This window comes from Dioscorea cayenensis, chromosome 16 (assembly GCF_009730915.1).
Source record: "Dioscorea cayenensis subsp. rotundata cultivar TDr96_F1 chromosome 16, TDr96_F1_v2_PseudoChromosome.rev07_lg8_w22 25.fasta, whole genome shotgun sequence".
Lineage (NCBI taxonomy): Eukaryota > Viridiplantae > Streptophyta > Magnoliopsida > Dioscoreales > Dioscoreaceae > Dioscorea > Dioscorea cayenensis.
In genome coordinates this window covers 2,984,535-3,009,252 of record NC_052486.1, presented here as the reverse complement: position 1 = coordinate 3,009,252, position 24,718 = coordinate 2,984,535, and the positions used below count along the sequence as shown (strand labels likewise).

Genomic DNA, 24,718 nt, shown 5'->3' with positions numbered 1-24,718 from the left:
TGCCTTTGAAAGTAAGCCACAGAAAATGTTTGACATGAGGAGCCACACGCAAATCCCAAAGAAACTTCCAACCAGTACCAAGTGTCAGTCCAACACTTAGAGGAATTCAAGTACCGATAAACAGTGGCAGAGAGACTGCAGTCCAGGGGCTTAGAAGACCAGATCCAGTGATTGTTATTATCATCATCAATAGAACCCATTTTAGAGACAAAGCAATCCAGGCAATCCCTAAATATCAAACCAAGTTTCTGAAAATCCCACTCCCCATTGGAACAAAGATCAGAAACAAGTAAGGAATCCAAGTCTAAGGAGATATTACAATAAGTAGGCCAAAAGGAAAGAGGAATATCAAAGCACCAGGGATGATACAAAACAGAAGTCTAACTAGGGTTAATAGAATTGATCCTCATGTTAGATTTGATTTTGATCGCTATATAACAGAGCCCTCTAAAGAACCAAGAACAACCAGCAGGAATAGAATCTTTCCAAAAATTTAGCCTGCCATATTTGATATACAAAATATCCACCCAAATATAATCAGCACAATTAATGTATTTAAAAACTCTTTTGGCCATAAGAGAATGCTTTGCAAGAATGAGATTTCGAATTGAAAGACCCCCCTTAGGCTTAGGAACCATAAGATCGTGCCAAGCAACAGCATAGATGCCCTTCCATTACTACTCTTACTCCAAAGAATCTCCTAACAATCCTATTGATCTCCAACAGGATAGAATCATAGATTAGGTATACAGACAGCTGATAAATGGGCAAGGATAGCAACGAAGAGTTAATAAGAGTTGTTTTGGCTGCTGGGGAAAGCTTGGAGTTCATCCACCTAGAGCAGCGAAACCTAATGCACTCAATAATATTGGCAAATGTGGCCTTAGCCAATAGCTTGGGAGAAATAGGAATCCCCAGGTATTTAAAAGGAAAGGATGCAACAGAGAAACCAAGAAAAGAACAAATCCTATTGGACATCCGCTTATTGAGCCAAGAAGGGAAAAAGACAGCTAGACCGAGAGATATTGGGAATTTGACCAGAAAAATTGTCAAAAAAGTCAAGACAAAGCTTAATAGATTTAGCAGCTTTTCTAGACGCCTAGGAGATAGTAACTAAGTCATCAGCGAACATGAGATGATTAAAATTGGTTCTAAGACGATTATCAAACCCCGGAATGAAATCATTAGCTAAGGCAAAGTTCATCATAGTAGTCAGTTTTTGGGAAACAAGGATAAAAAGGTACGATGATAAAGGATCACCTTGCCGAATACCTCTAAAGGATTTAATCCAAGGAGTGGGCTGACCATTAATAAGAAAAGAAGAGGAACTAGAAGAAATACAAGATTTTATCCAGGAGATCCAAATAGAAGGGAAATTCATTTTAGTAAGAGTAGCAAGAATTGCACTCCAGCTGATTGTGTCATAAGCCTTTTTCCACATTCATCTGAATTAGCATCCTAGGGGGTTCTTACAATCATTTTCCAGAGTATGAACAACTTCTTGCAAAGCAATGATGTTATCAAAGGTACAGCGACCCGAAACAAAACCAGCTTGCTCTCGACCAATAAGAGTAGGAAGAACAAGCTTCAACCGATTGGCCAAAATTTTAGAAACTATTTTATAGCAAACATTACACAAAGAGATAGGTCTATAATCAGAAATATAAATAGGATTATCCTTCTTAGGAATGAGAACAATGAAGGTCTTACCCCAAGAACTAGGCAGAGTAGAATTAGTAAAAAAGTAATTAACAACATCAAAGAGACTATTCCCAACAACAGGCCAGAAGAAACGATAAAACTCAGCATTAAACCCATCAGGACCCGGACTCTTACCAAAAGGCAGCTCAAATACCGACAATTGAACTTCCGCGTGAGTAACATTGCGAGTAAGAAAATCACAATCTAGATCAGAAAGCTGAGGAAGGTCATTAGGAATAGCATTTAAAACATCAGAGAAAGAATTATTGGAAGAATTCAACCACAAACAAGAGTAAAAATTCACAAAAGCACTCTCAATGCCAGCATGATCAGAGAATAAGTTACCAATAGAATCCCGTACCTGGGAAATGGAATTGAAGTGCTTGCGAATTCGAGTGGCATTATGAAAAACTTAGAGTTAGTGTCACCATCAGAGACCCACGTCAAATGCGCACGTTGAGCCCATTTATTTGAATTTTGCCTCTCCAGATCACTATATTTAGCATACATCTCTTCTAAAAAATGCTGAGAACCTTCATCGAGAGGGTCAGCCAACTCCAAGGAAGCAATAGTATTCTCAGTATTCCGAATATCAGTATCAAGATTATTCAAACCTATTTTGCACCAGTTCAAAATATTAACACAAGAGCGGGATAAGAGATCGAGTGACGAATGCAAATGATTACCATTAGGAGAGAAATCCCAAGCCTTGTGAACAGCTTTATGACAACCAACATAATCCAACCAAAAATTATTAAAACGAAAAGGGCAGCGGTTATATCTATTGGAAACATTAATCGAAAGTAATAGAGGAGCATGATCAGAGCAAATCTTAGGAAGATGCTGAAGAGTATAGGAACTGCACTTAGAAGACCAATCTAAATTAATCAAACCTCTATCAAGGCGAGCCCAGCGCCTGGCTGCGCCCGATTGCTTATTACACCAAGTGAATCTAGGACCAGAGAAGTGCAAATCAAACATATTGTTAGTCTTAATAAAATTAACAAAATGACGAGCCTTACGAGCATAATAATAAAACGAGCCACCCTTGTGCTCATCGCGGGAACAAATAGCATTAAAGTCGCCAATAATAAGCCAAGGAACCCCAACAGTGGAAATCCTAGAGAGCTCATGCCACAAAGAACATTGAGAATGAAAGCGAGCAGAATTCCTTTTACATGAGATTTGAATTCTTAATCAGCTTTCTCCTCCTCAAATGATTCTAAAAAATGTAGGCGATTAAAATTGTGCTGCTGATGGTGCAAATAAATTTTATATCACTTTTTATATAATTTTGGTCTCTGAAATTATAATTTTTGTGGGTTAATTTTTTAAATATATATTCTAATAAATCACATAATACATGGAAGGCAATCAAGGCATCTTCTAATAAAGTCATTTCACTTGATTCTAAAACCAAGGTATTCTCTTATTTCAATATATTATATTCTGATGGATGTCATATATGATATTATTATTATTTTCTATTGTGATTTGGAGACATCTGGTAAATTAGGATGGTTGGTTCCAGAATCAAGCGATATGATTTTTTTCAAATAAAATGGGAAAAATGTTTTTTTACATATATGCCCCTGTAAAGCTTAAAATTATTTATGTATACCAGTAGATTTTTTCACATATACCCTTCTCAAAATTAACATGGATTTATTAAATAATACATAAAGTGCTCGTTGTTTGGGTTTATATACAAATTCTTAAAATTTATAAAAAAAATGTATATATATATATACATCAGTATAGAGGTGTAAATGTAATACATACACAATGGTATAATGTTTTTTTGCACCTAATCACATGGGTTTACAATTTTATGTAAAGTTAACACATTAATTATATAATTTAAAAATAAATATGTACATCAATTTATAATTTCTTAATTATATTTGAAATAATATAAAATATATATCTTAGGGACTATAAATGATTTTTACATTTATTTAAGGATAAAAAAAATTATGTGCCTGCACATCAGGGATCAATTGCGAATTTCATCCCAATCAAATTCACGAATATAAAACCCAGAGAAAAGGATGATTTTATCTTCTCGCTTTTTTAGGGTTTCTTCTCCGCCGCGCTCTCCGAGATCCAACTTCGCCGCCGCAATGGTACCATTTCTCATCGAATCTTTGGTTTTCTAGGGTTTCAAATGCTTCAATCCCTGATCTTCTTCTCCTCTGTTGCGTAGCCGTCGCATAAGACGTTCGTTATCAAGAAGAAGCTTGCGAAGAAGATGAGGCAGAACAGGCCCATTCCTCACTGGATCCGCTTGCGTACTGACAACAAAATAAGGTGTGTTGTTGATCTCATCTGCATATTCTTTTGATCTTTGCTTCATGAGGTGTTTAATCTTGTTCTTTGGTTTTCAGGTACAATGCGAAGCGCCGGCACTGGCGCCGTACGAAGCTAGGGTTTTGAGGTCGACCCTGGTATTTGATTGATCGTTTTTGTTTCGTGTTATTTTGGAAAGATTTATCTTTTTTTTGAAAGTTTGAGTTAGATTTACTGTTAAAGTTGGAACCTTTGCCCCTTGCTTTTGAATTGAAGTTAATTTCTTTATAGGATTTGGAATCATTAATGTTGAGCAGATGGTTTTTGGGATTGAATGAACTAGCTTTGCTACTGTTGGTAAATTACTTTTGTTTGCAGCTTTGGTTGAGTACTTGGTTTATTTTATCAGGGATGATGCATTTGTTCTTCTGTATTGGTTTGCCTTGTTTATTTAATGTCTTATTTCCCCATTGTTTCAAAAGCATGCTTCTTTTGATGCTTTTCAGTTGAATTGACCATTAAACTTGGAATCTTTGCCTTGCTTTTGAATTGAAGTTAATTTCTGTATAGGGATCTGAAATAGGGATCTGAAGCATTAGTTTTGAGCAGATTGTTTTTGTGAATCGCTCAGCTGGTATTTGTTGCTGTTGGTAATTTACCTTTTGATTCATTGGTTGATGATGGTGTTCAATCTTTTGCTTGAGTGCTTGGTTTGTTTTCTCAAGGATGATATGTTTCTAGTTTTTGTCACTATTGGTTGGTTATGTTTGTTGGAATGAATTTAGTTTTTTATTAGACTTGAACCGCTTGCATTAGTTGATGAATGCCATAGAACCTTGGACATCTTTTCTATATTTATTTTGGCATGTGTATATCTCTAGTTTTAAAGCTCTCTGTTTTTGTGCATGTATTGAAACTTTGTAAGATGTGATGAGTTGTTAGTTTCTTAATGATTGTTTTATTGAGGGATGTTGTTTATAGGTGACAAATAATTTTGTTATTTGGACCTAGTTTTAGGATGAATATGAGTAAGCAAGGAGATCTATATAGTGCAGCTATATAAAAAAGAGAGTTGTGCGCTTCTTAAGCAAAACCTTGCAATAATAGTTGTTAAGTATAATGAGATGACTCATTTATAATGGTTCCTATTATGAGGAATAATTTTCTGCACATCTATTGAAATGGATGTTAACAAGGGTTTTGAGTGAGCAGCATATGTAAAAGAATTAACCTTGATCACGCTGGGCCTAGCTTGGCTTGAATCAAAATTGAGTAGCTCAAGCTTGAGTCCGGTTTGATGTAGCTCGAATTAGAATTGAATATACTTATTTTTCAGAATTCAAGTACAAGTAGATTTAATTTAAAATTTATTCGTGTTTATAGCTTGGTTTTTGTTTTTAAAAATAAACAATGCAAATCATTTAATTTCTTCAATATAATAATAAATTATAGAATATTATCATATAATTTAAATATATAACAATTATAATACATTTAGAACCATTGAGCTAAGCTTGTTTGAGCCTGGCTCAGCTTGAAGTTGAGCTCAAGCTGAGCCAGAGCTTGACTTGAAAACTTAAAATTTTTAGGCGAGCTCAAGCTTTAACCGAGCTGACCTTAAGCTGCTTACGAACAACTTGATCAATTAACAGCCCACTGATGATAAGTTCTGTGGTTCACCTAATACAGGGATAGTATACTGATCAAAATTATTAAGGAGCTTCTCTTAGAAAATATTAAGAGAAGGGCTATTATACCACAGACAGGTCTTTTCAGTCTAGTGAAGTTCATCATAAGTTGTAACTTACTAATTTTGATTTTAGTTTTACAATCTAGGGGATGATCTTCTTAGGAAGTTTTGGCGCTGTATATTGTATTTGATGATTGACATTGGTGAATTTTGAAGAAAGCTGTTTGATACCCTACTTGATATCAAGAATAACAAGCATCTACTAAGAATCATGTATTTAACATGTGCTTTGAAGTTTTAAAGTTTTTTGTAACATTTTAGTGACTATTTTAGTGGGACATTTTAGTGATGTCAGTTGACATTTGTTGGGAATTTGATAGGATATTTTCTGTTTATAAATTAATAAAATCTTGCACATAATCAGTGTTTCAGGCTCTAGTAACAGGAGGGAAGAAAAAACTCTGTAGAGTTTGTTCTAGCTACTAGGTAAAACAGAATGGAAAAGCATAACTAAAGAAAATGTATTGATTGTTTAAGGCCTTTTCTTTAGCTTTGTTTCTTTTTTTTTTATTAGATTTAATCACCAACCTCAAGTTATCTTATCTGTGCTACTTTGATTCTGTCATTTCCAATGTAATGTGAATTGATAATTATCTCCTATGTGACTACTCTGCATTTCATATATTTTGCAATTCATAAACCACAGGCTTTGGAAATGACTTGATGATGATACTTGGTGCTTGCACTTACCATACTAAGCTCCATTGAATTAGTGCTTGCAATTTAAGAGATAAAGATGATGGTGAATTTCCCAAAAAAAAAAAAAGGGTATTTTATTGATTTATTGATCCATTTCCATCTTGTAATTCCAATGCGATATTCTTGGTAATAAGATATTAGGAAAATTACAAGCATGCTCTAAGAAAAATTCATATTTGACTGTATACATTGTTTATATAGTTGTATTTTTATTTCCGAGGTAAAAAATAATTTTGATAGTGTTAATCAAATATATGGAAAAACAGGAAAAAGATAGTTATATACTTCGAAATTTTTTAAGGCCTAGTGATAGCTAATTATAATTAGATAAGTAATTATAATTATGCCTTGTATGAGAGATATGCGCTTAATATTAGTGTTTTATAGGGGTATAAATGTGAATTGAATTTGAAAATATGTATATAATTATGAGGTTTTTTGGGAACAAAAGTTTTTAAATACTGTCAACCGTTGAAAACTTCCAAGCAGTATGAAAACAATAACATTCGGCAAACTAAAGCAAATGGATTGGGTAATTTTTTTTTTTAATAAAATTTATTGGCTTTAATTATTCAGCGAGAGATATTTCTGTTTACGGCAGTCTCTGTGAAAGTAAATAAATAAAATAAAATTAGTTTTGAAAATTTTATTTAATTGTTAATTATTGTGAATTTCATTCACCAATTTATCTAATATTTCTTTAAAAAAAAAAACAATATGAACTCCATTCCAATCAAGGCAAAAAGGCCCTTTGTTTCCTTAATTATATAAATTTTAAAAACAGTAATATTTTTTTAATAAAAACAAAAATAAAAATATTGGAAATATGTTAAAATTTTTTTCAAATTTCACTTATTCATATATTGTCCGGTCTAATTTGACCATTCTCAAAAAAAAATTTTTTTATAGCTTATTTTTTGTTTTCTTGTCATAGAAATAATTAACATTAATGGAAATATTTTCAGTTTTTAAGTGAAAATAGGCGGAAAGTCAAATATTAAACAATTAAAAAGGTCAAATATTAAAAAAAATATATTATATGTTAAATAAAATTTATGTGGTTACACAAAAATACATAATGTGAAACGAAAACTATAAATTTTAAACGAAAAATATATATTATAAAATAAAATAAAAAATAAACTGTCAATGAAAATAGAGTAACGGTCTAGTTAACTCAAATGTAAAAAAAAAAAAAAATCTATATTTTGAAAATTTGAAAATCTCATTTTTCTCATTAACTTGTGTTTCAAAACATCATGTAAAAGTTTTTTCTGCACGTTATTTAAGAAATTTTAAAAATAAAATAAAATAAATTTATTACTTTTCACCACGTGGCAAATCTCAAATCCAAGATTTCCACGTGGCAGACGCAGATTCATTACCCGCCAAATCCACACCTTTCCCGCCAATTCCCAAAAAATATCACATCATTAACTTCCCATCTTCTTCAAGTACTCCTTCTCGAGCTCTGGAAGTCCCTAATGGCGGACAAAACCCTAACGGACTACGAGCGCCGCCGCATCGACAACATCCGGCGCAATGGCGAGATGATGGCGTCCCTCATGCTCCACCAGAAGGCTTCATCCCTCCTCTATTCCCGCCGCTCTCCTTCCCCCAAACCTCAATCGAAGAAACCCAAACTCTCATCGTCCCCCGTCGCCATCCGCCGTTCCCTCCGAACACAAGGCCTTCCGCCCTCGTCCTCCACCCCGCCATCCGATGACTCCCCTTCATCACCTTCTTCGTCTGATCAGCCGCCGTCCACCCCTCCTTGGAAGCAGGGGCCTTTGCGGATCTCCGATGCCCTAGTTGGCGATTCACCGCTCTCTGATCGCGATCTCATGGACGTGATCAAGTCGGGGTCTGTGGCTTCCGAAGTAGATGATTTGGGATTCGATCCGATGGTGGAGATGTGTTTGAAGCCGGAGAATGTGGCTAGGGTTTTGCCGGAGAGGATTTTGAGTGTGAGGTTCTTGCCGTTTGGTGATCAGGTGGTGGTCACTGTCGGTGATAAGGCTGGGAATGTTGGGTTTTGGGATGTGGGCAAGGGCCGTGATGGTGTTTATGTTTACAAGCCGCATGCGAGTCCAGTTTCTGGAATCTCTGTTCATCCCTTTGCTGCAACAAAGGTGACTCTTTTTCTTTTTCTTTTTTGTTTAATTTGATTAATGGTGGAAATTTTGTGTTTTTTTATCGTTTTCTTTAATTGATTATTATGGCAGGGAAAATTTTCAGCTTTTTTTTGGTTACTTCTGTTATTCAAATTTGTGGATGTATTGGAATTTCTGAACTTTTGTTTGATTTTGCTCACTTTCTGATGAACTGTAGGGATTCCTGTATTTGATTTAGGATTGATTCTGGGGGAATTTTGTGATGGTGTTATCCTGCGCTTCTGTTCCTTTTTTCTGCATTTCTTGTTTCAGTGAAAGCACATAAATTTAACTGAATGTTTTAGTTATTTTCTTCTGAATAACTTATATTGATAAGGTGAGGATGTAGGATTTCCAAAATCAAGTTTGAAGTTAAAGCCCTTTTCCCCCAGTTATGGTCTTATTAAGAAAGCATGCTATTTTTCATAGGGTTTGTCACAATTAAACAACTTGAAGTACCTAGAGATTAGATACATTGGTTCTACTTTTAATTGCAAAGATATGCCTTTCTGCTTCTGATTCTGCATGGAATTACTGAAATAGAAAAATTCATGTAGTTCTAATGAAATAGAATCATTAGTGAAGTATGCCGATTCAGTTGGTCTTCTACTGAAGTTTCTGTTCTTTTAAATTTGGAATGTGCTCATTGTGGATCTGCTAGTAGACTATTTGGTTAATTGTGCACAACTTTACACTAACTTCCTCTCAATACCATGTTTAGATCTTCACCAGCAGCTATGATGGATTTATTCGATTGATGGATGTTGAAGAAGAGACCTTTAATATGATCTATGCAAGTGATTTTGAAATCTTCTCTATTTCTCAAGTACCAAATGATCATAATAGTTTATATTGCGGGGAGGGAACAGGCATTCTCAAAGCTTGGGATGAGAGAGCTGGAAAAGTTTCAGGCTCTTGGGAATTGCATGAAGATCGGATCAATACAATAGATTTTAATCCTCAAAACACAAATTCGATTGCTACAAGCTCAACAGACAGAACAGCCTGCATATGGGACGTGAGAAGCATAAATAAGGACAGCCCAGAAAGTTTAAAGAAAGTTCAACATCTTAGAGCAGTTCATTCTGCATTCTTCTCACCCAGTGGAAGCTGTCTTGCAACAACAAGGTCAGTATTTAGTAGCTGTTGTTTTAGAGCAGGTCATTAGGAGATGAAATTTTGCTTGTGCACTCTCAATAGTTAAAGGGCCTCGAGTATAATTATGTGTTCACTAGTTTGTCACCTGAGTGTTTTTCAATAGGTCTGTGAGGGGGAATGCTTCTTCTAGTAAGGTGCTACCAGGCACTTTTCATATCATGCGTTATTTTGAAGGCCACTCTCTTGTACATGCTAAGCAATCTAGTTTTTTTTTCATTGCATGCCTGTTTTGAATGTTTTTTGTTATGAGGAAATGCAAAGTGCATGGCTATTATTTCTCACAATAGAATTCTTTCTTCTTAATAATTTTTTAGTTATGCATGCATGTATTGAGAAGCATTTTGAAAGAACAAATTAGCTCATGCTAGCTAAATCTTTTACATAGATGCTCATCGGCAAAAGAAACTTTTGTTTGATTTTCTCTTCACAAGAATTCTTGGGAAATTGGACCATGGTAATCTAAAATCCTATTTATTCATGGCAGCATTGACGATAAAGTCATAATTCTAAGTGGCAGTGATTTTGATGATCTGTCCATGATTTTACACAACAATCAGACTGGCAGATGGTTATCATCCTTCAGGTAACAAGTTCAAATTCTTCTGATAATCTTCATTCCTTGATATTTCGTATTTTTCAAGATCTAAGTTGACAATTTCATCTTTTTAGTACCTTGTTTTAACATCTGAATTTTTAAGCAAATTATGTTAATCATTTACAATAAATTTTCTGTTGCAGAGCTATATGGGGATGGGATGACTCATTTTTATTTATCGGGAACATGAGACGGGCAGTCGATGTGATCTCTACATCTAATAAGACTACTATTTCTCTGGAAAGTGAGCATATGACTTCGATCCCTTGTCGTTTCTCCGCACACCCATGTCTAAAGGGGACAATGGCTTGTGCCACTGCTGGAGGTAAGGTGAATATATGGACAAAAATTTCAAGATAAAACTTATCCAATTGTACAAGTAAAGCATGCAGAAACAGTATTTTTGCACATCCTAAGCAATTTCGCAGATTAGTTGCATAGTAACTGCATTTTGTCTATGTCCTAGGGTTTGCATTTCAGATGTGCAATGTATGTTCTTTGTAGCTGTTTAGAGTTGAGTTCTCCCTGTGTACCATGCCAAACAAATTAGGATTATTTGAAATGGAGAGGTAATTCTAGGAAAAAAATTCATTTTGACTTTTATCTTAAAAGTCAAAATGAGGTGAGTTTTGTTCATTTTGGCTCTTAAAGTTGAAATGAAACTTGACATTCTAGACAATATGTCACAGGGAACAATATAATAAATAAATAAATATGATTTTTCTTTGAGAGTTAAAAATAAATTACCATCAATTTGATAGTCATAAGTGAATTGTAACCAAAAAAACTACGAAAGTTGTTAAGTGCCTTAAAATTTAAGGACGTTCATCATGATTGTTCGATTCAAATGTAATGGTTTTCATCAGTGACGTGTTCTTAGGTTTTAAATCTAAGAATGTTCATCGTGACCGTTCGATTCAAATTCAATGGCATTCATCACCCAAGCCTCCCTGGTTGACTTTTTCTCATATATATATATATATGTATACATATATTAAAAAAGTTGAAATGGTCTATATATTTATTAGGTTGTATGCTCAATTATGATTTTTGCAAGGGAGCGGCAGCAATATTTTATTTTATTTTTTCAGGGATGTATATGCAAAAGAAAAAGGCACATATTAACAACTTCCTTCAATGATGCAATAAAACAACAAAAATATCAAAAAGGTCTATAATTGGTTATAAATCCTTCAAAAGTTCTATAATTGCATATTTACTCTCAGAAAAAACATAATTGTATATATGCCCCTGAAAAATATAGGTAATTGCGGTTATGCCCTCTACTGTTAGATTTCGGTAATCAAACTTAATTAACTATGGTTGTAACTTGGATTAAAATATACAAAAAGTCAAAAATAACCCTTGTATAATTTAAAAAAAACTTTTCAAGGGTATATATGCAATGGTATAATGGTAATTTTATATATTTGTTGTTTGTTAATGAATGGGTTTTCAACTAATTTGAACCCTAAGGGTATATAAACAATTATGTATATTATTCAAGGGTATGTATGCAATTAATGTTTATTTAGGGACAAATATGTAATTTCAAAATTTTTTAAGGGTACACCTGCAAAAACTGGGCCCTAAATAATTCTCTGATGTGTAGTATGGATTCACATTGCCATGCCATCAATGGCTTTTTTAAAATAATATAATGTATCATAAATGAATTTTTTTAAACTTAATAGTACTTTAAAAATAAACAAATGAATAAAATAACTGATCATTCAGCTCTTTGATTCACAGATTAACACCCAAACCATTCACAAACATACAAACACAAATGATAAGAAGAATATCAAAGTAACAAAAAGTCCCTCAATTTTTTTAATTATTTTGTCAAAAATCCCTGCTTTTTGACTCGCTGTAGCAACTGGGAAGGACCAAATGGAAATATACAATCAAAAGGGAAGGACTGCTGGGAAAAACAATTTCAGGAGCTTTTCAATAAAAAAGAGTATCCAAGGACTAACAAGAAAACTTTCTTTAATAATGAATGCCTCAAAACCTACTACAATGTGCATCATGCTACTGAATTCATGTTAACATTCAAGTCTCATCAAAATGAGTTTGCCTTCCAATAAATGCCCAAGCACATGCACTCAGCACACAAACACAGATATATTCACATCAAGTACTAGTCTACATCTTTCTATAATTCAATAATTCATCCAATGAAAATTTTCTTGCCACTTTTCACCAGCTAATCAAAGTTTGAAGAGCAGTTGGTGGAGAAAGTCCTACTCTTCAATTTAATCAGACATGTTCTTATTGAAAATAAAACTGAAAAAGTTTCCTCACAAAAGAATCAAACAACAAAATAAAAATAAAATCAAACTGCGAATACGGGACGACGAAAATTATGTAGTTCATTCATTCAATTGCCTAACACAAGAGCCGCGACTAAACTACATACTGAATTCAAGAATTAACTTTTTGAAGGGAACAAGCAATGCTTCCCGAAAATGTTTCTATTATTATGAAGCATTCTAGTCTCTAATGAAGACCACCCTTTAAAACAATAGTAAAGATCATGGCTCTTTCGGCTACTTTTCATCATCGATCGATTCATGAATGCATGCTTCATTGACCGTGGATGAGAAGTTAATCATCAAAATCTCCAATGAGCTTCCTAAAATTTTCACTTTTGCTGAACTTGCTCAAAGATATGCTTTGAAGTTGTCCGGGTTCCCTCATTTCGCTACATGTCAAACTCCCCGAGAATAGCTCGCCACTACTCATTCTAGTAAACCTACAACGAACATGCAATCTACATTGTACAATAACAAGGTAACTAAATGATCATCTTGATTACCAGACTCACACAGTGCCGTATTTCCTGATCAAACTAATCTTGATCAAATTTTTCAACTCCAATCGTGATTTTGAATCCAATATGAACCATGAATTATGAGATTGATGATGTCAATTACTTCGTACATATGCGCCACGTAGAGTTGTAGTCCTGCAAAAGCATGACAGATCTTCAGAACTCAATTTCAAACATTTCAAAACTTTCAAGAGATGAGAAGATTCAATTAGATGGGTTTTCAATCAGGAAAAATGCCCCATTCACCACTCAATGTTCACATAACTCATTAATCAGGAAAAAAAAAATGATAAATTCAGGAATAAAACATGCATTGAGTTGTTGTCATACCATGATTAACAAGCAGCAGGCTGCTGCTTTGCGCTAGGTGATGGATTAATGACTTTAAGTGTTCCTCCAAGTTCTATTGGAACTAAAGGAATTAGAGAGTGCAGTACATCTGTTATCAATGGCCTGTAACTAGGTTCCGGTTGAACACAAAGCACGGCAACAGCTGCAACCTGAATTGGGACAATGATCGATCATAATTCTATCGAGAAAAAAAAACATACGAAGAAACCAGATTCCATACTTGGTATAAGTGTTTCATGTCCATTGTATCTCTAATTGCAGGATCCACTATGTTCGGGAGCTTTAGATCTGTCAGTTAGCTGTGGCATAGCCTGCAATAGATAAACATTGGCATGAATAATTTAATTTGATACAGCAAAACATGCCACAATCGAAGTTCAAAATACAGACCCATGAAACAAGTGATTGGCATTGAGATTCAGCCATACTTTCAACTGGTTTTCGACCAAGCAGAAGCTCAAGCAGCACAACTCCAAAAGCATAAACATCACTTTTCTCAGTTAGTTTGCCTGTGATTTCACCAATTATAAATAACCCCAAAGTTAGCAAAATTTTTACAGTCAAGCACATAGAATTTTAATCCAGATGCCGAAGAAGAGAAGGCTGTTACCATCTAAAAGATACTCGGGAGCGACATAACCAAGAGTGCCTGAAACTTTGACACACTCTTTGTTTTGGTTGCCACTGGTCACGGCTAAACCAAAATCTGCAATCTTCATCGAGAAATAATTGGCAGAAAAAAGAAATGAATTTCATGTAGACTACTTTCCACAAACATAACTCTAAATTCACAAGAAAATATTAATGAAACCTTCGCATTGAAATCTGAATCGAGAAGAATGTTGGATGACTTTAGATCCCTATGAATCACAGGCGGGTTGCAATGTTCATGAAGATACTCCAATCCTCTGTTCAACATCAAATTTATCATGTCACATCATTATAGCAAGACCTAAATACTACTCGAAAGGATTCAGCGATTCAAACCTTGCAGTATCAAGAGCAATCTTCATGCGAATGTGCCAAGTTAGTGCTGACCCATGAGTAGGTCCTAAAATATCAGGAAAGAGAAAAAACAGTCAAACCAACCTTCTTTAATCTTTTCTCGTTATATATATATATATATATATATGAAAGTGTGAGAAATTGAGAATGGTTACCATGCAATTGTGTTTCTAGAGATCCATTATGCATTAACTCGTAAATGAGAAACCGAGTTTCTCCATGAACACAGAAACCGGCCAGGGAAACTATGTTAGGATGTCGAATTCTTCCAAGCAAATCCAACTCATTCTGTAATGCAAAGCAAGATAAGTTAATAAGGAGAACAACCGACCAAAATAACAATGCACGGAAAAACCACCTCGAATTCTCTTTCACAATCCTGCCCACCACACTCTAATTTCTTCACTGCAGCAAGGAGACCCTCTTCAAATCGAGCTTTATATACACAACCGAATCCGCCTTCTCCCAAGACATTACTCTCACTGAAGTTGTTTGTGGATGCTTCTAGCAAAGCATACTCGACCATCGATATTGATCCTTTTCTGCCAACCATCTTTAAAGAATTGAACTTGCTCAAAGTTGGACCCAACGGAATCCCTCTGGCAGCATCTATTTACACAATTCAACATCATATTTAACAATACAAACCGAAAACACAATTTCTATGATTTATCAAATCAAAATGAAAGCAATACCTGCAGCTTGATTTGTTTTTGAATCAGAACTATTACGGTTTCTTTGACAGAGGACATAAGCACAAAATAGTGACACAGTGATCATCACAATCCCAAGTGATGCCAGGATGATTGCTAAAAGGAATTCTTTCGCCATGCGCTGGTGGTGATCCTCTACTATCATTTGCATCACTACATAGACATGTTTATTAAATAAAGCAAACAAAACCACAAAAGGAATCAAGTGTAGTTACTGAATAAACTGTGCTTTTTGAACCAAAGGTTTTCAGATAACATGAGAAAACTGTGAAGTCTAAAGATAGTCATTCAAAAGACATGTAATAAAGTCCATCTTTTCCTTCCTGATAGATATCCACAAAACCAGCTAAAAAATTTCTAATTTTATATATATTAAAAAAAAAGGGGGTATGCTCACAGACTTGAAATGATGAAGCTGCAAAAGCAACAAAAAGGTGGATTGAATGCCATAAAGCTGCTACATTTCCCAGATGAGATGATTTACAAAGGGTGGAAAGACAAATCCAGAGAGTAACAAATCATGTTATTTCTCTCTTCAAGATAAAAAATGATGAAATGGTAGGAAAGATAACAACTTTAAAGAGAGCAAGAACCAAAAACAAAACCACAAAAAGTCATAATGGAAATAACAAGATCAAAGACAAAATGGCATAGGAAAATTCAAAATTACGCTAAATGTACCAAAAACAAACGAACAAGTTTCAGTACAACCAAAACATAGGATCAAAGTCCATTTGCCCAACAAACACGTTTCCAGCATAAAAAAATTCCTCAGAGATCCAAACTTTAAGCAAATTTCCTGTTAACCAACGTTGGAAAACACAAGCACCACAAACGAATAAATAATAATAATAATAATAATAATAATAATAATAATAATAATAAACAACAACAACAACAACCAAATCAAGAAGAAAAAAACTAAAACATTCGGTCTCAAAACAAATGAAATGGCACAAAGACTACAACTTTTTCAAACAAAACAATGCCTCAAAGTCATAAACACAAGAAACAACACAAAAACCACTGACCTAGAGGAGGTGATGCCATGGATGAATGAGGCATAGAAACAGGCTGGATTTGAGGGGAGACAAGGGGAGCAGGAAGAGGAGACAACAAAGAGTACATCCTCCCATGATTTGGTGATGCAAACAAGCAAAGAACTCCAATGAAGCACCAATGAAGTGGCTTCATGCCTCCCATGGGAGAAGATCTACAAGCCACAGATGAAGGACCCCCAAATTTGAATCTTTTGTCCTCTTTTTGAACTCTCTCTTTCTCTTTCTCTCTCTCTCTTTCTCTTTTGCCAAAAAAAATGGGATTTTTTTTTTTAAAGGAGGGATCTTTGAAGTAATTTTGCTTGCTTCCAATGTTTTCTGTAATTTGGATGTTTGTTTGATTTTGGAGTGTCTTTTTTTATAGTCACTTTCTAACAAAATCATGTGGAGGTTACACACAAATCAAAAAGATTGGTTGCTTCTAATTACAACAAAAATAAATAAATAATAAGAAAAAATAAATAAATAATATTGGGATGCCCAAATATGCTTTTTGATTCAATCTTGGTAACTACTTTGTATCTTTTGTCATTTATGTTAAAATCTTTGTGTAATGAATGATTAGAGTGCATTGATTTTGGTTAAGTTGGAAGTGCATTTTTTGTACTTGAATTATATATGTATCTTTTATTTATTTTTGATAAATTTCAAATAATTTAATTTTGATTCTTAATTAAAAATAAAATGATTTTTAAAATACAAGATTTTGAACAGTTTTTGGGGCATTTAATTTTTTTTTAATGGGAAAGGTATCTGAAGGCCCCTCCCAAATTCTCATCTCTACAAAATGCTCATTTATTTATTTTTCTTGTAATATTTTAATAGCCCCATATTTTAAATTTTCAAAATTTTAATTAATTATATTTTAATTTAATAAAAAGGTTTAAAGAATTTATATTTACATTATCATCTCGCTCATCTTTCTAGCCATCAAACTTGCTAGGGTGTACAAGAGTTCACATTGATTCTGACAAGCTTGCCCAAGGTCAAGCATGTTCACTAGGATATATAATTCAATACTTAACACACTCATCCTTGTTTTACGGTGCATTTTGAAAGAAAGAAATGTTACATATGTTACATAGACTTCAATTTTTTTAAAAAATAATAAATAAATAAAAAGTTATTTTAGATATTATTTGGAGTTCTACCCAGTTTTTTTCTTTCTAGCATGCGTTAAGGAGGAATCGCTAAGAAAAACATGAGCAACAACCCAACGACAGGAAGTGCAGGAGGGGGAAACCAGGGGGAGTTGACCGACTGTCACCAAACGCCCTTGCTACACAATGGGCATCTCTATTCATAGAAGACGAGGAGGAACAAGGGCTTGACTACAGCCAAGATGCAAGATTGGGCACGGGAGACTCTTTTTCATCAATGATCTTGTTAGGTCGTTTCCTCACACAAAAACTAGTCAAGGGGGTGGACATCCGGGAAGGCCCACAATGGTGATGAGGTTCAGCTATACATTTTTAAGTTTTTCCATGAATTTGATCTTGTTAGAATCTTTGAAGGAGGACCTTGGACTTTTGACAATCATCTTCTTCTTTGGAGACGATTGTTTTCTGGGGAACAACTGACTTAGATCACGCTCTATGACACAAGTATATGGGTACAAATTCATGATTTACCAATTGGCATTATAACAGAAAGAGTTTGCCGGGATATCGGCAACTTTCTGGGGTCCTTTGTTGAGGCTGATCGGGCAAATTTTTCAGGAGAATGGAGAAATTTCTTTCGTGTAAGGGTGTTACTGGATATCAGAAAGCCTTTGAAACGAAGAATGCGAATCAAACGGCCGGGAGGGGAGTGGACTTGGGTCAAATTTCGTTATGAGCGTCTCCCTTCATTCTGTTTTTTTTGTGGGCTGCTTGGACACGGTGTGAACTTCTGCGAGAAACGATATGATGCATCTTGTGATTTGGGGAAGCTTCCTTACGGCCCTTTCCTGCGAGCGGCTGGAAGCCGACCACAACATAGACCGGGTGATCGTTAGCTGTGATCAAGTAGCACATCGGGGCCAACGGCAAATGACTCATCACCCATTGATGGAGGACAGATATCACCAGAGGGGGATGTACCACCGGTGAGACTAGCCATCATCGGAGGGAGGAGTACGGATGCGGTGGCATAGGGTATGCAGCAAGGCTTTGGCGGTTTCTATTCAGCCACATGACGGATTTAATGGTGATGTGACAACACTGCTGCAAGGTCACATCCAACAGCCTAGCGATACCATGGAAATCGTGGAGAGTGGAAATCTACACCCCATCGATGCTGGCTCTTTAATTGTAGTGGATCTAAAGAGAAGGCGTCATATGGAAACGGGAGAAAGTTCAAGGCCCCATGCAAGAACCTCCTTCTATTAAGCAATCAGTTTTGAGCCCATGGGGACCCATGGATGGCCCAACAACTCCCAACGAATCCAAATCATAGGCGGGCCCTGAAAGGGGACCCCGCCCTTCAACATGACTACTCTAAGCTGGAACTACCGTGGGCTTGGCAACCCACGGGCAGTTCAGGTTCTATCGGACCTAGTTCACAAGTACAAGCCACTTTTGGTTTTCCTGATTGAAACAGGCTGTGATAGGAGGAAGTTGGAGAGCATTAAAAGGAAGATGGGCTTTGATTGTATTTTTACTGTCGAACCGGTTGGGAGAAGCGGGTGCTTGGCACTTGCTTGGAAGAAAAATGTAAAAGTCCAACTCCTCAACTATGCCCGATCGTTTATAGATGTCGAAATCTCTCATGATAATGAAAGGTGCTGGAGACTGACCGGGTTCTATGGAGAGCCGGATAGAAATCGCAGGATGGAATCGTGGGCTAGGTTGCGGATGCTTTCCACAAAATCCCATCTTCCATGGGTGTGTATAGGGGATTTTAATGATCTTCTTCTATTTAGTGAAAAAAGGGGAGGTCGCCCCCAACCTACAAATCTTCTCCAAGGTTTTCGAAATGCTACGGAGGATGCCGGATTATTTGATTTGGAGATGCGGGGATATCAATACACATGGTCGAGGGGTCTAAATTCAGATCAACGCATTGAAGCGAGACTCGACCGGGCCATGGCAAATCGTGATTGGCTCGACCGTTTTGCTGATTATGAACTTCATAACTGCGGGCCTAGTAGCTCGACCATTTTTCCACTCACATGCCTCCGTGTGGAAGCGTAAGAATTCTATCTCCAAACTAATGGATGACACGGATATATGGCGTGAGATGCACAGTGGGCTGTCTGATCTTATAAATAATCACTTCAGGGATCTATTCTCTTCATCCTCTACTGGTTTATTCACATGTAGTCATCTCCTCTCTCCGGTCATTTCAGACGAAATGAATGCCAACCTCCTAGCACCCTTTACGGTCATCAAAGTTAAACGAGCTCTTGAATCGATGCACCCAAACAAAGCGCCCAGATTTGATGGATACAACCCAGCATTTTATCAACACATGTGGAACATAGTAGGAGGCGATGTTACAAATGAAATTATGCAGGTACTACATGGTTGGCCTCTTCCAAAAATGATGAATCGAACATGAATCGTGCTTATTCCGAAAGTCACACAACCGCGCACCATGAAGGAGTTGCGTCCGATCTCTCTCTGTACTGTTAGGTATCGTATTATGGACACGATGATTGCAACCAGAATGAAACCTATTATGGCTCATATTGTCTCCGAGAATCAGTGTGCCTTTGTTCCAGGAAGACTGATTACCGACAATGTCATGATTGCATCTGAAATATTCTCTTACCTCCACCGACGCCGTCGTGGCCGGATGGGTTACGCGACAATCAAGCTCGATATGTCAAATGCTTATGACCGTGTCGAGTGGGATTATCTCCAACGTGTCATGGAAGCTCTTGGATTTGCAGACCAATGGATTGCGCTAATAATGAAGTGCATCTCGACAGTCTCGTATCAGGTAATTCTAAATGGTCAGCTTCTTGAGCCCATTGTGCCATTAAGGGGCCTCCGACAGGGATGCCCTTTATCACCATATCTTTTTCTCCTTGTCACAGAGGGCCTCACTGCACTCATTCATAGGGAGGAGAACGAGGGAAGATGGAGTGGATGTCGTATTGTTCCAGCTTGTCCATCGATTACTCACACTCTTTTTGCTGATGATTGCCTCCTTTTCATGAAAATAACAAATAGATCTACAGAATATACAAGGGATACTCTGGCTCAATATGAACAGGAATCAGGTCAACATATCAATATTCAAAAATCCTCAGCGTTCTTTAGTCCAAACACAACATTACAAGCCCGGCAGAAGGTATGCACTATCCTCGGCCTTCGGGAGTCCTACAATCCACCTAGATACCTCGGAATCCTAATGTTGACGGGCCGCCGGAAAAGGGAAATATTTGTTTCCATTCTCGATCGACTGCGGACTTGACTTCAAGATTGGAATCGTTCTATGTTATCTAAGGCAGGGAAGGAAATTCTTATCAAGTTAGTAGCACAAGCAATTCCGAATTACATCATGCAGGTTTACCGGCTACCTAATGGTATTCTTGCAGAGATTGAAGCTATGTTGGGCAGATTTTGGTGGGGATCACAAAATGGCAAGAGCCGCGGTATACATTGGAGCTGCTGGGACTCTCTCAGTTTTAGTAAAGGAAACGGAGGCCTTGGGTTTCGACGTCTATCCCCAATGAATTTAGCGCTTCTAGCCAAAACTGGATGGCGTCTAATGATCAACCCAACTTCATTACTTGCCAGGGTGTTGAAAGCTAAGTATTATCCGAACGGGGAGTTCCTAGAAGCACCTATTGGCTATCGGCCTAGCTTTCTTTGGTCCAGCATCCGATGCCACGCATGACATTATTCGCAAAGGGGCTATCTACTCGGATTGGAAATGTAGAAAATACTCGAGTTCTCCAGGATCCATGGTTGCCGTGTTCCAATCTTTTCATTGTTACACCACCACCGTCTGGGCTGGGAGTCTTTGAGAGTGTCGGCTCTCATCAACTCAGTAGGCAATTCAATGGGATTTGGACAAGTTACACTACCTCTTCTGCTCAGAAGATATTGATAAAATCCTCAATATTCCTCTATCTTTTTCAATGCAAGATGATCAATGGATCTGGAGACCGAGTCGAGATGGTAAATTTCATAGTCAAGAGCGCTTATCAAATCCAACGGCCTGAACAAACGCATCAACTTGGATCGGATCGTGGAGTCAACTTTGGAATACAAAAATCCCTCCAAAAATCCAGCATATGATTTGGAGAGCTGCGAAAGAACAACTTACCAACCAATTTAAATCTGGTGCAGCGGAGAGTGGACATTACTAATGTCTGTCCAATGTGCAGATTACATCCAGAAACCATAGAGCATGTGCTGTTGGAATGTAGTTTTGCCCGGAGTATTTGGCAGAGACAGAGGGCTCATTATACAGCTTACATAGGTATGGAATTCAAAGAATGGCTTGTGCAACTATTTCGTTCGAAGTTATCGGAGGAGATATGCAAAAGCCTTATTACGACTTGGGCCATTTGGACACACCGTAATGAGATGGTGTGGCAGGGTTGCTCACCGTCAACTATGCGTGTTGGTGTTCTGTGTGCACAAATGAATGCTCAAACATTGTTGCTGCACACTCCCGCTAATTACTTCGCTACTTCCAATCACGCTGTCCACACATGGCAACGGCCCCCTTGCGGAGAGTATACACTTAATTGTGATGCAACATTGTGTATCAGCCGGAAATGTACCGGTCTCGGTTGGGCTCTTCGCGATCATTATGGTAACTTGATGGGATTGGGGACTTCAGTAATACCGGGACTGCTAAGTATCTCCTTGGCAGAGGCAATGTGTGTGAGTGAGGCACTCCTTTGGCTGAGGAAGGGATCCATCTCAGGGGGAGTCAGAGTTGAGACTGATGCGTTGCTGGTAGCCCAAGCTATTCAATCCCCTGCAGCTGACTTCTCGTACCTTGGTTTTGTTGCTGGTGATTGCCGTTTTCTGTTGACAAGTATGCCTAATTCCTTTGTATTCCACATCCATAGATCAGCTAATCATCTGGCCCACTATATTACCCAAACTTCTATCTCCTTTCCAACTGTTTGGGAGTAGGAGAACATCTTTTCCAATGCTCTTGTTTTTCTTCTTTCTCAAGATCTAATTTAAGTCCTTTTTTATTAAAAAAAAAAGTCAATAAATGGTGTATTTTTCTTAATTTTCATTTCATTAAGTCCTTATATATAATGTCCATCTTTCCCATTATTTTTAGACATGTGAGAATGTTTTGTGTGTTTGTAGGTGCTCATCAAAGACTATTTTGACCTAATTTATTATTATTATTATTATTTAAAAAAACAAAGATATTTAAAAAATTAATCAAGCAAAGGAAGACAAAGGGCTTGGAAGGCTGCCCAACCAAAGCATGCACTTAGGCAATGAACATGTTGCAAAAGCCAAGGCGTCTGCTGCCTTGTTCGTTAAGCGCTTGATAAAGGTACAAGGTACATTGTTTAAATGAGAGATTAGAGAACAACAATCTTGCAGTATGAGGCCATACACAGAATTTAGAGACTGCCATTGTTGATGGCATTTACTACTAGTTGTGCATCCGATTCAATGATGAGATTATCAATGTTGGTAGATTTTAACCGGGATAAGGCCTCTCTAATTGAAAGAGCTTCAACTAGAGGGACATATAAGTCACCAAGTAAGGGGATGCACTCAGCAGTAATGATTGTTCTGTCTATGTCTCTTAGCAACTAAGCAAGTGACATCGGTATTCAACTTCAGCTGCCTTGATGAGGGAGGGGGAAGGGAACCAGATAGTGGTCGGTTGAACCAAAGATTGAGACTGTGGATCGTTTGCTCAATAGTTGGCTATTTTGCCATTGTTGCTAAAAAGATATGACTAATGAAACAATAATGAAGGTCTACGTCAGGAATAGCTAGGAATATTACCCAGGGTTGCATCCAAGAAAGAGGAGTTTGGATAATATCCGGCTTTAAGGACCATTGCAACTAAAGAGTCAGGTTTCGGAAGTAGTCACCAAGCTTGCTTTCCCAGTAAGATAACATTAAATTCATGGATCCGACGAAAACCCAAGTTACCTTTCACTTTGTGATGGCACATCTTTTGCCAATTCATCCAATGAATGCTTCTATCTTGTCCTCTTTTATTTGACCACCAGAATGAATTTAGGGTGTGTTTGGTTGGATGTAATTGTAAATGCATTGGATTTTCATTTACAATGTAACTGGAAATTCAATGATTTGAAAATACAATAATGTAAAATCTGGTCTTTGGTTGATGTAACTGGAAATATTGTATTACAAAAATTTCTGTTTGTTTAGAGGGATTTGTAAATCCGATTTGGGCGTAAAACCAAATACATCAAAAAAGACATTGTACGGTAAACTCAATTACACCAAGATTTTCATGTACATCTAAACAAACAATGGATTTCATAAAGTAAAGTATTTGATTTTACATGTAAAATCAAATACACCCAAACAAAGACACTCTTAATCACTCTTGTTCCTATAAAATAAAGTGTAATGTAGATAGTGCAACTAGGGGCGGCTCAAGGGTAAAGCCAATCAAGCAACCACTTTAGGCCCCCAAAATTAGGGGTCTCATCTAAGTTTAAATCATTATAGTTTTTAAAATCTTATCACCAATAATAACTATGTACTGGGTAAATAATAACCTCAAAATTTAATTTGTAGTCTCATTATTAACTTTAAATTTTTAAAATTTTTTTAAAATCTCATCCTTGAAATCATAATAATTATTTGTTGTATAATTAATTAATATTTAAACCTTTTTTTATTAATATTGCATCAATTTCAAATCTTCCATTAACTAGCTTTTTAAAATAAAAACTAATAAATTAAGTTCTTAAATTTTTTTTTACTTTAATGTATAATTAATTATGTTTTTCTCCCAACAAACAAATCTATTTCAAAAAATGTAGCTTCAATATTTTTTTTTTAATAATTTTTTTATTAACTAATTAGGGTCAGTTTTATGTTTGGGCTTTAGGCTTTTATAAGCCATGAGCCAAAACAAAATAAGTAATCATAATATGCTGAGAAGACTCTAGTAATCATAATGTATGTTTAAATAAGTTATTTCATTTTTTAAAAAATGGAATTTAAATAATAATACATTTTTAAAATTTTAAACTCTTTTTTATGATAAAATAAGTAATGTAAAATATAAATAATATTTTTAAAAAAATTATAAATCATTTGTGCCCAGCTCCTCCTACTAAGGAAGAAATATATTCATATTTATACAGAAGAAAAATGAATGAAATAGAATTTCATAATATAAAAAATGAATGAAAAATTATCTATATGCATAAATCTCCAATTGAGTGTGATTATTTGATATGTATAACAATAACATAATAATTTTATTCATGAAATGGTATAAT

At 36.0% G+C, this 24,718-nt stretch overlaps 4 protein-coding genes across 4 annotated transcripts; 3 read left to right on the top strand and 1 right to left on the bottom strand.

Annotated features, from left to right (window-relative positions):
• Positions 1 to 3,708: 3,708 nt before the first annotated feature.
• LOC120279415 (60S ribosomal protein L39-2) lies at positions 3,709 to 4,355 on the top strand. The gene is made up of 3 exons (XM_039286345.1): positions 3,709 to 3,827; positions 3,908 to 4,011; positions 4,089 to 4,355. The coding sequence occupies exons 1-3, from the start codon at positions 3,753 to 3,755 to the stop codon at positions 4,135 to 4,137; spliced, it is 228 nt and encodes a 75-aa protein (XP_039142279.1). The 5' UTR covers positions 3,709 to 3,752; the 3' UTR covers positions 4,138 to 4,355.
• A 3,549-nt stretch (positions 4,356 to 7,904) lies between these two features.
• Positions 7,905 to 11,048, top strand: LOC120278878 (WD repeat-containing protein 76). Its single transcript, XM_039285627.1, has 4 exons — positions 7,905 to 8,571; positions 9,314 to 9,720; positions 10,235 to 10,333; positions 10,489 to 11,048. Exons 1-4 carry the CDS (start codon positions 7,924 to 7,926, stop codon positions 10,703 to 10,705), a joined length of 1,371 nt encoding a protein of 456 aa, XP_039141561.1. The 5' UTR covers positions 7,905 to 7,923; the 3' UTR covers positions 10,706 to 11,048.
• A 1,544-nt stretch (positions 11,049 to 12,592) lies between these two features.
• On the bottom strand, positions 12,593 to 16,629 carry LOC120279615 (probable receptor-like protein kinase At1g80640). The gene is given in 12 exon segments (XM_039286538.1): positions 12,593 to 13,316; positions 13,512 to 13,681; positions 13,753 to 13,815; positions 13,817 to 13,843; positions 13,923 to 14,041; positions 14,143 to 14,245; positions 14,344 to 14,440; positions 14,520 to 14,583; positions 14,693 to 14,825; positions 14,896 to 15,146; positions 15,233 to 15,403; positions 16,282 to 16,629. Coding segments are annotated over 11 exon segments (1,365 nt in total). The 5' UTR covers positions 16,454 to 16,629; the 3' UTR covers positions 12,593 to 13,316; positions 13,512 to 13,516.
• Positions 16,630 to 19,884: 3,255 nt separating this feature from the next.
• On the top strand, positions 19,885 to 23,187 carry LOC120279200. Its single transcript, XM_039286067.1, has 4 exons — positions 19,885 to 20,586; positions 20,743 to 21,050; positions 21,629 to 22,290; positions 23,036 to 23,187. Exons 1-4 carry the CDS (start codon positions 19,885 to 19,887, stop codon positions 23,185 to 23,187), a joined length of 1,824 nt encoding a protein of 607 aa, XP_039142001.1.
• The last annotated feature ends 1,531 nt before the right edge of the window (positions 23,188 to 24,718 follow it).

Coding starts and splice junctions, on each gene's coding strand:
- LOC120279415 (XM_039286345.1), top strand. CDS start 3,753: ATGATTTTATCTTCTCGCTTTTTTAGGGTTTCTTCTCCGCCGCGCTCT. Junction 3,828..3,907: donor CCAACTTCGCCGCCGCAATG/GTACCATTTCTC, acceptor TCTGTTGCGTAG/CCGTCGCATAAGACGTTCGT. Junction 4,012..4,088: donor CGTACTGACAACAAAATAAG/GTGTGTTGTTGA, acceptor TTTGGTTTTCAG/GTACAATGCGAAGCGCCGGC.
- LOC120278878 (XM_039285627.1), top strand. CDS start 7,924: ATGGCGGACAAAACCCTAACGGACTACGAGCGCCGCCGCATCGACAAC. Junction 8,572..9,313: donor ATCCCTTTGCTGCAACAAAG/GTGACTCTTTTT, acceptor TACCATGTTTAG/ATCTTCACCAGCAGCTATGA. Junction 9,721..10,234: donor AGCTGTCTTGCAACAACAAG/GTCAGTATTTAG, acceptor TATTCATGGCAG/CATTGACGATAAAGTCATAA.
- LOC120279200 (XM_039286067.1), top strand. CDS start 19,885: ATGAAGGAGTTGCGTCCGATCTCTCTCTGTACTGTTAGGTATCGTATT. Junction 20,587..20,742: donor CATTACAAGCCCGGCAGAAG/GTATGCACTATC, acceptor ATGTTATCTAAG/GCAGGGAAGGAAATTCTTAT. Junction 22,291..23,035: donor TTGCCGTTTTCTGTTGACAA/GTATGCCTAATT, acceptor TATGTCTCTTAG/CAACTAAGCAAGTGACATCG.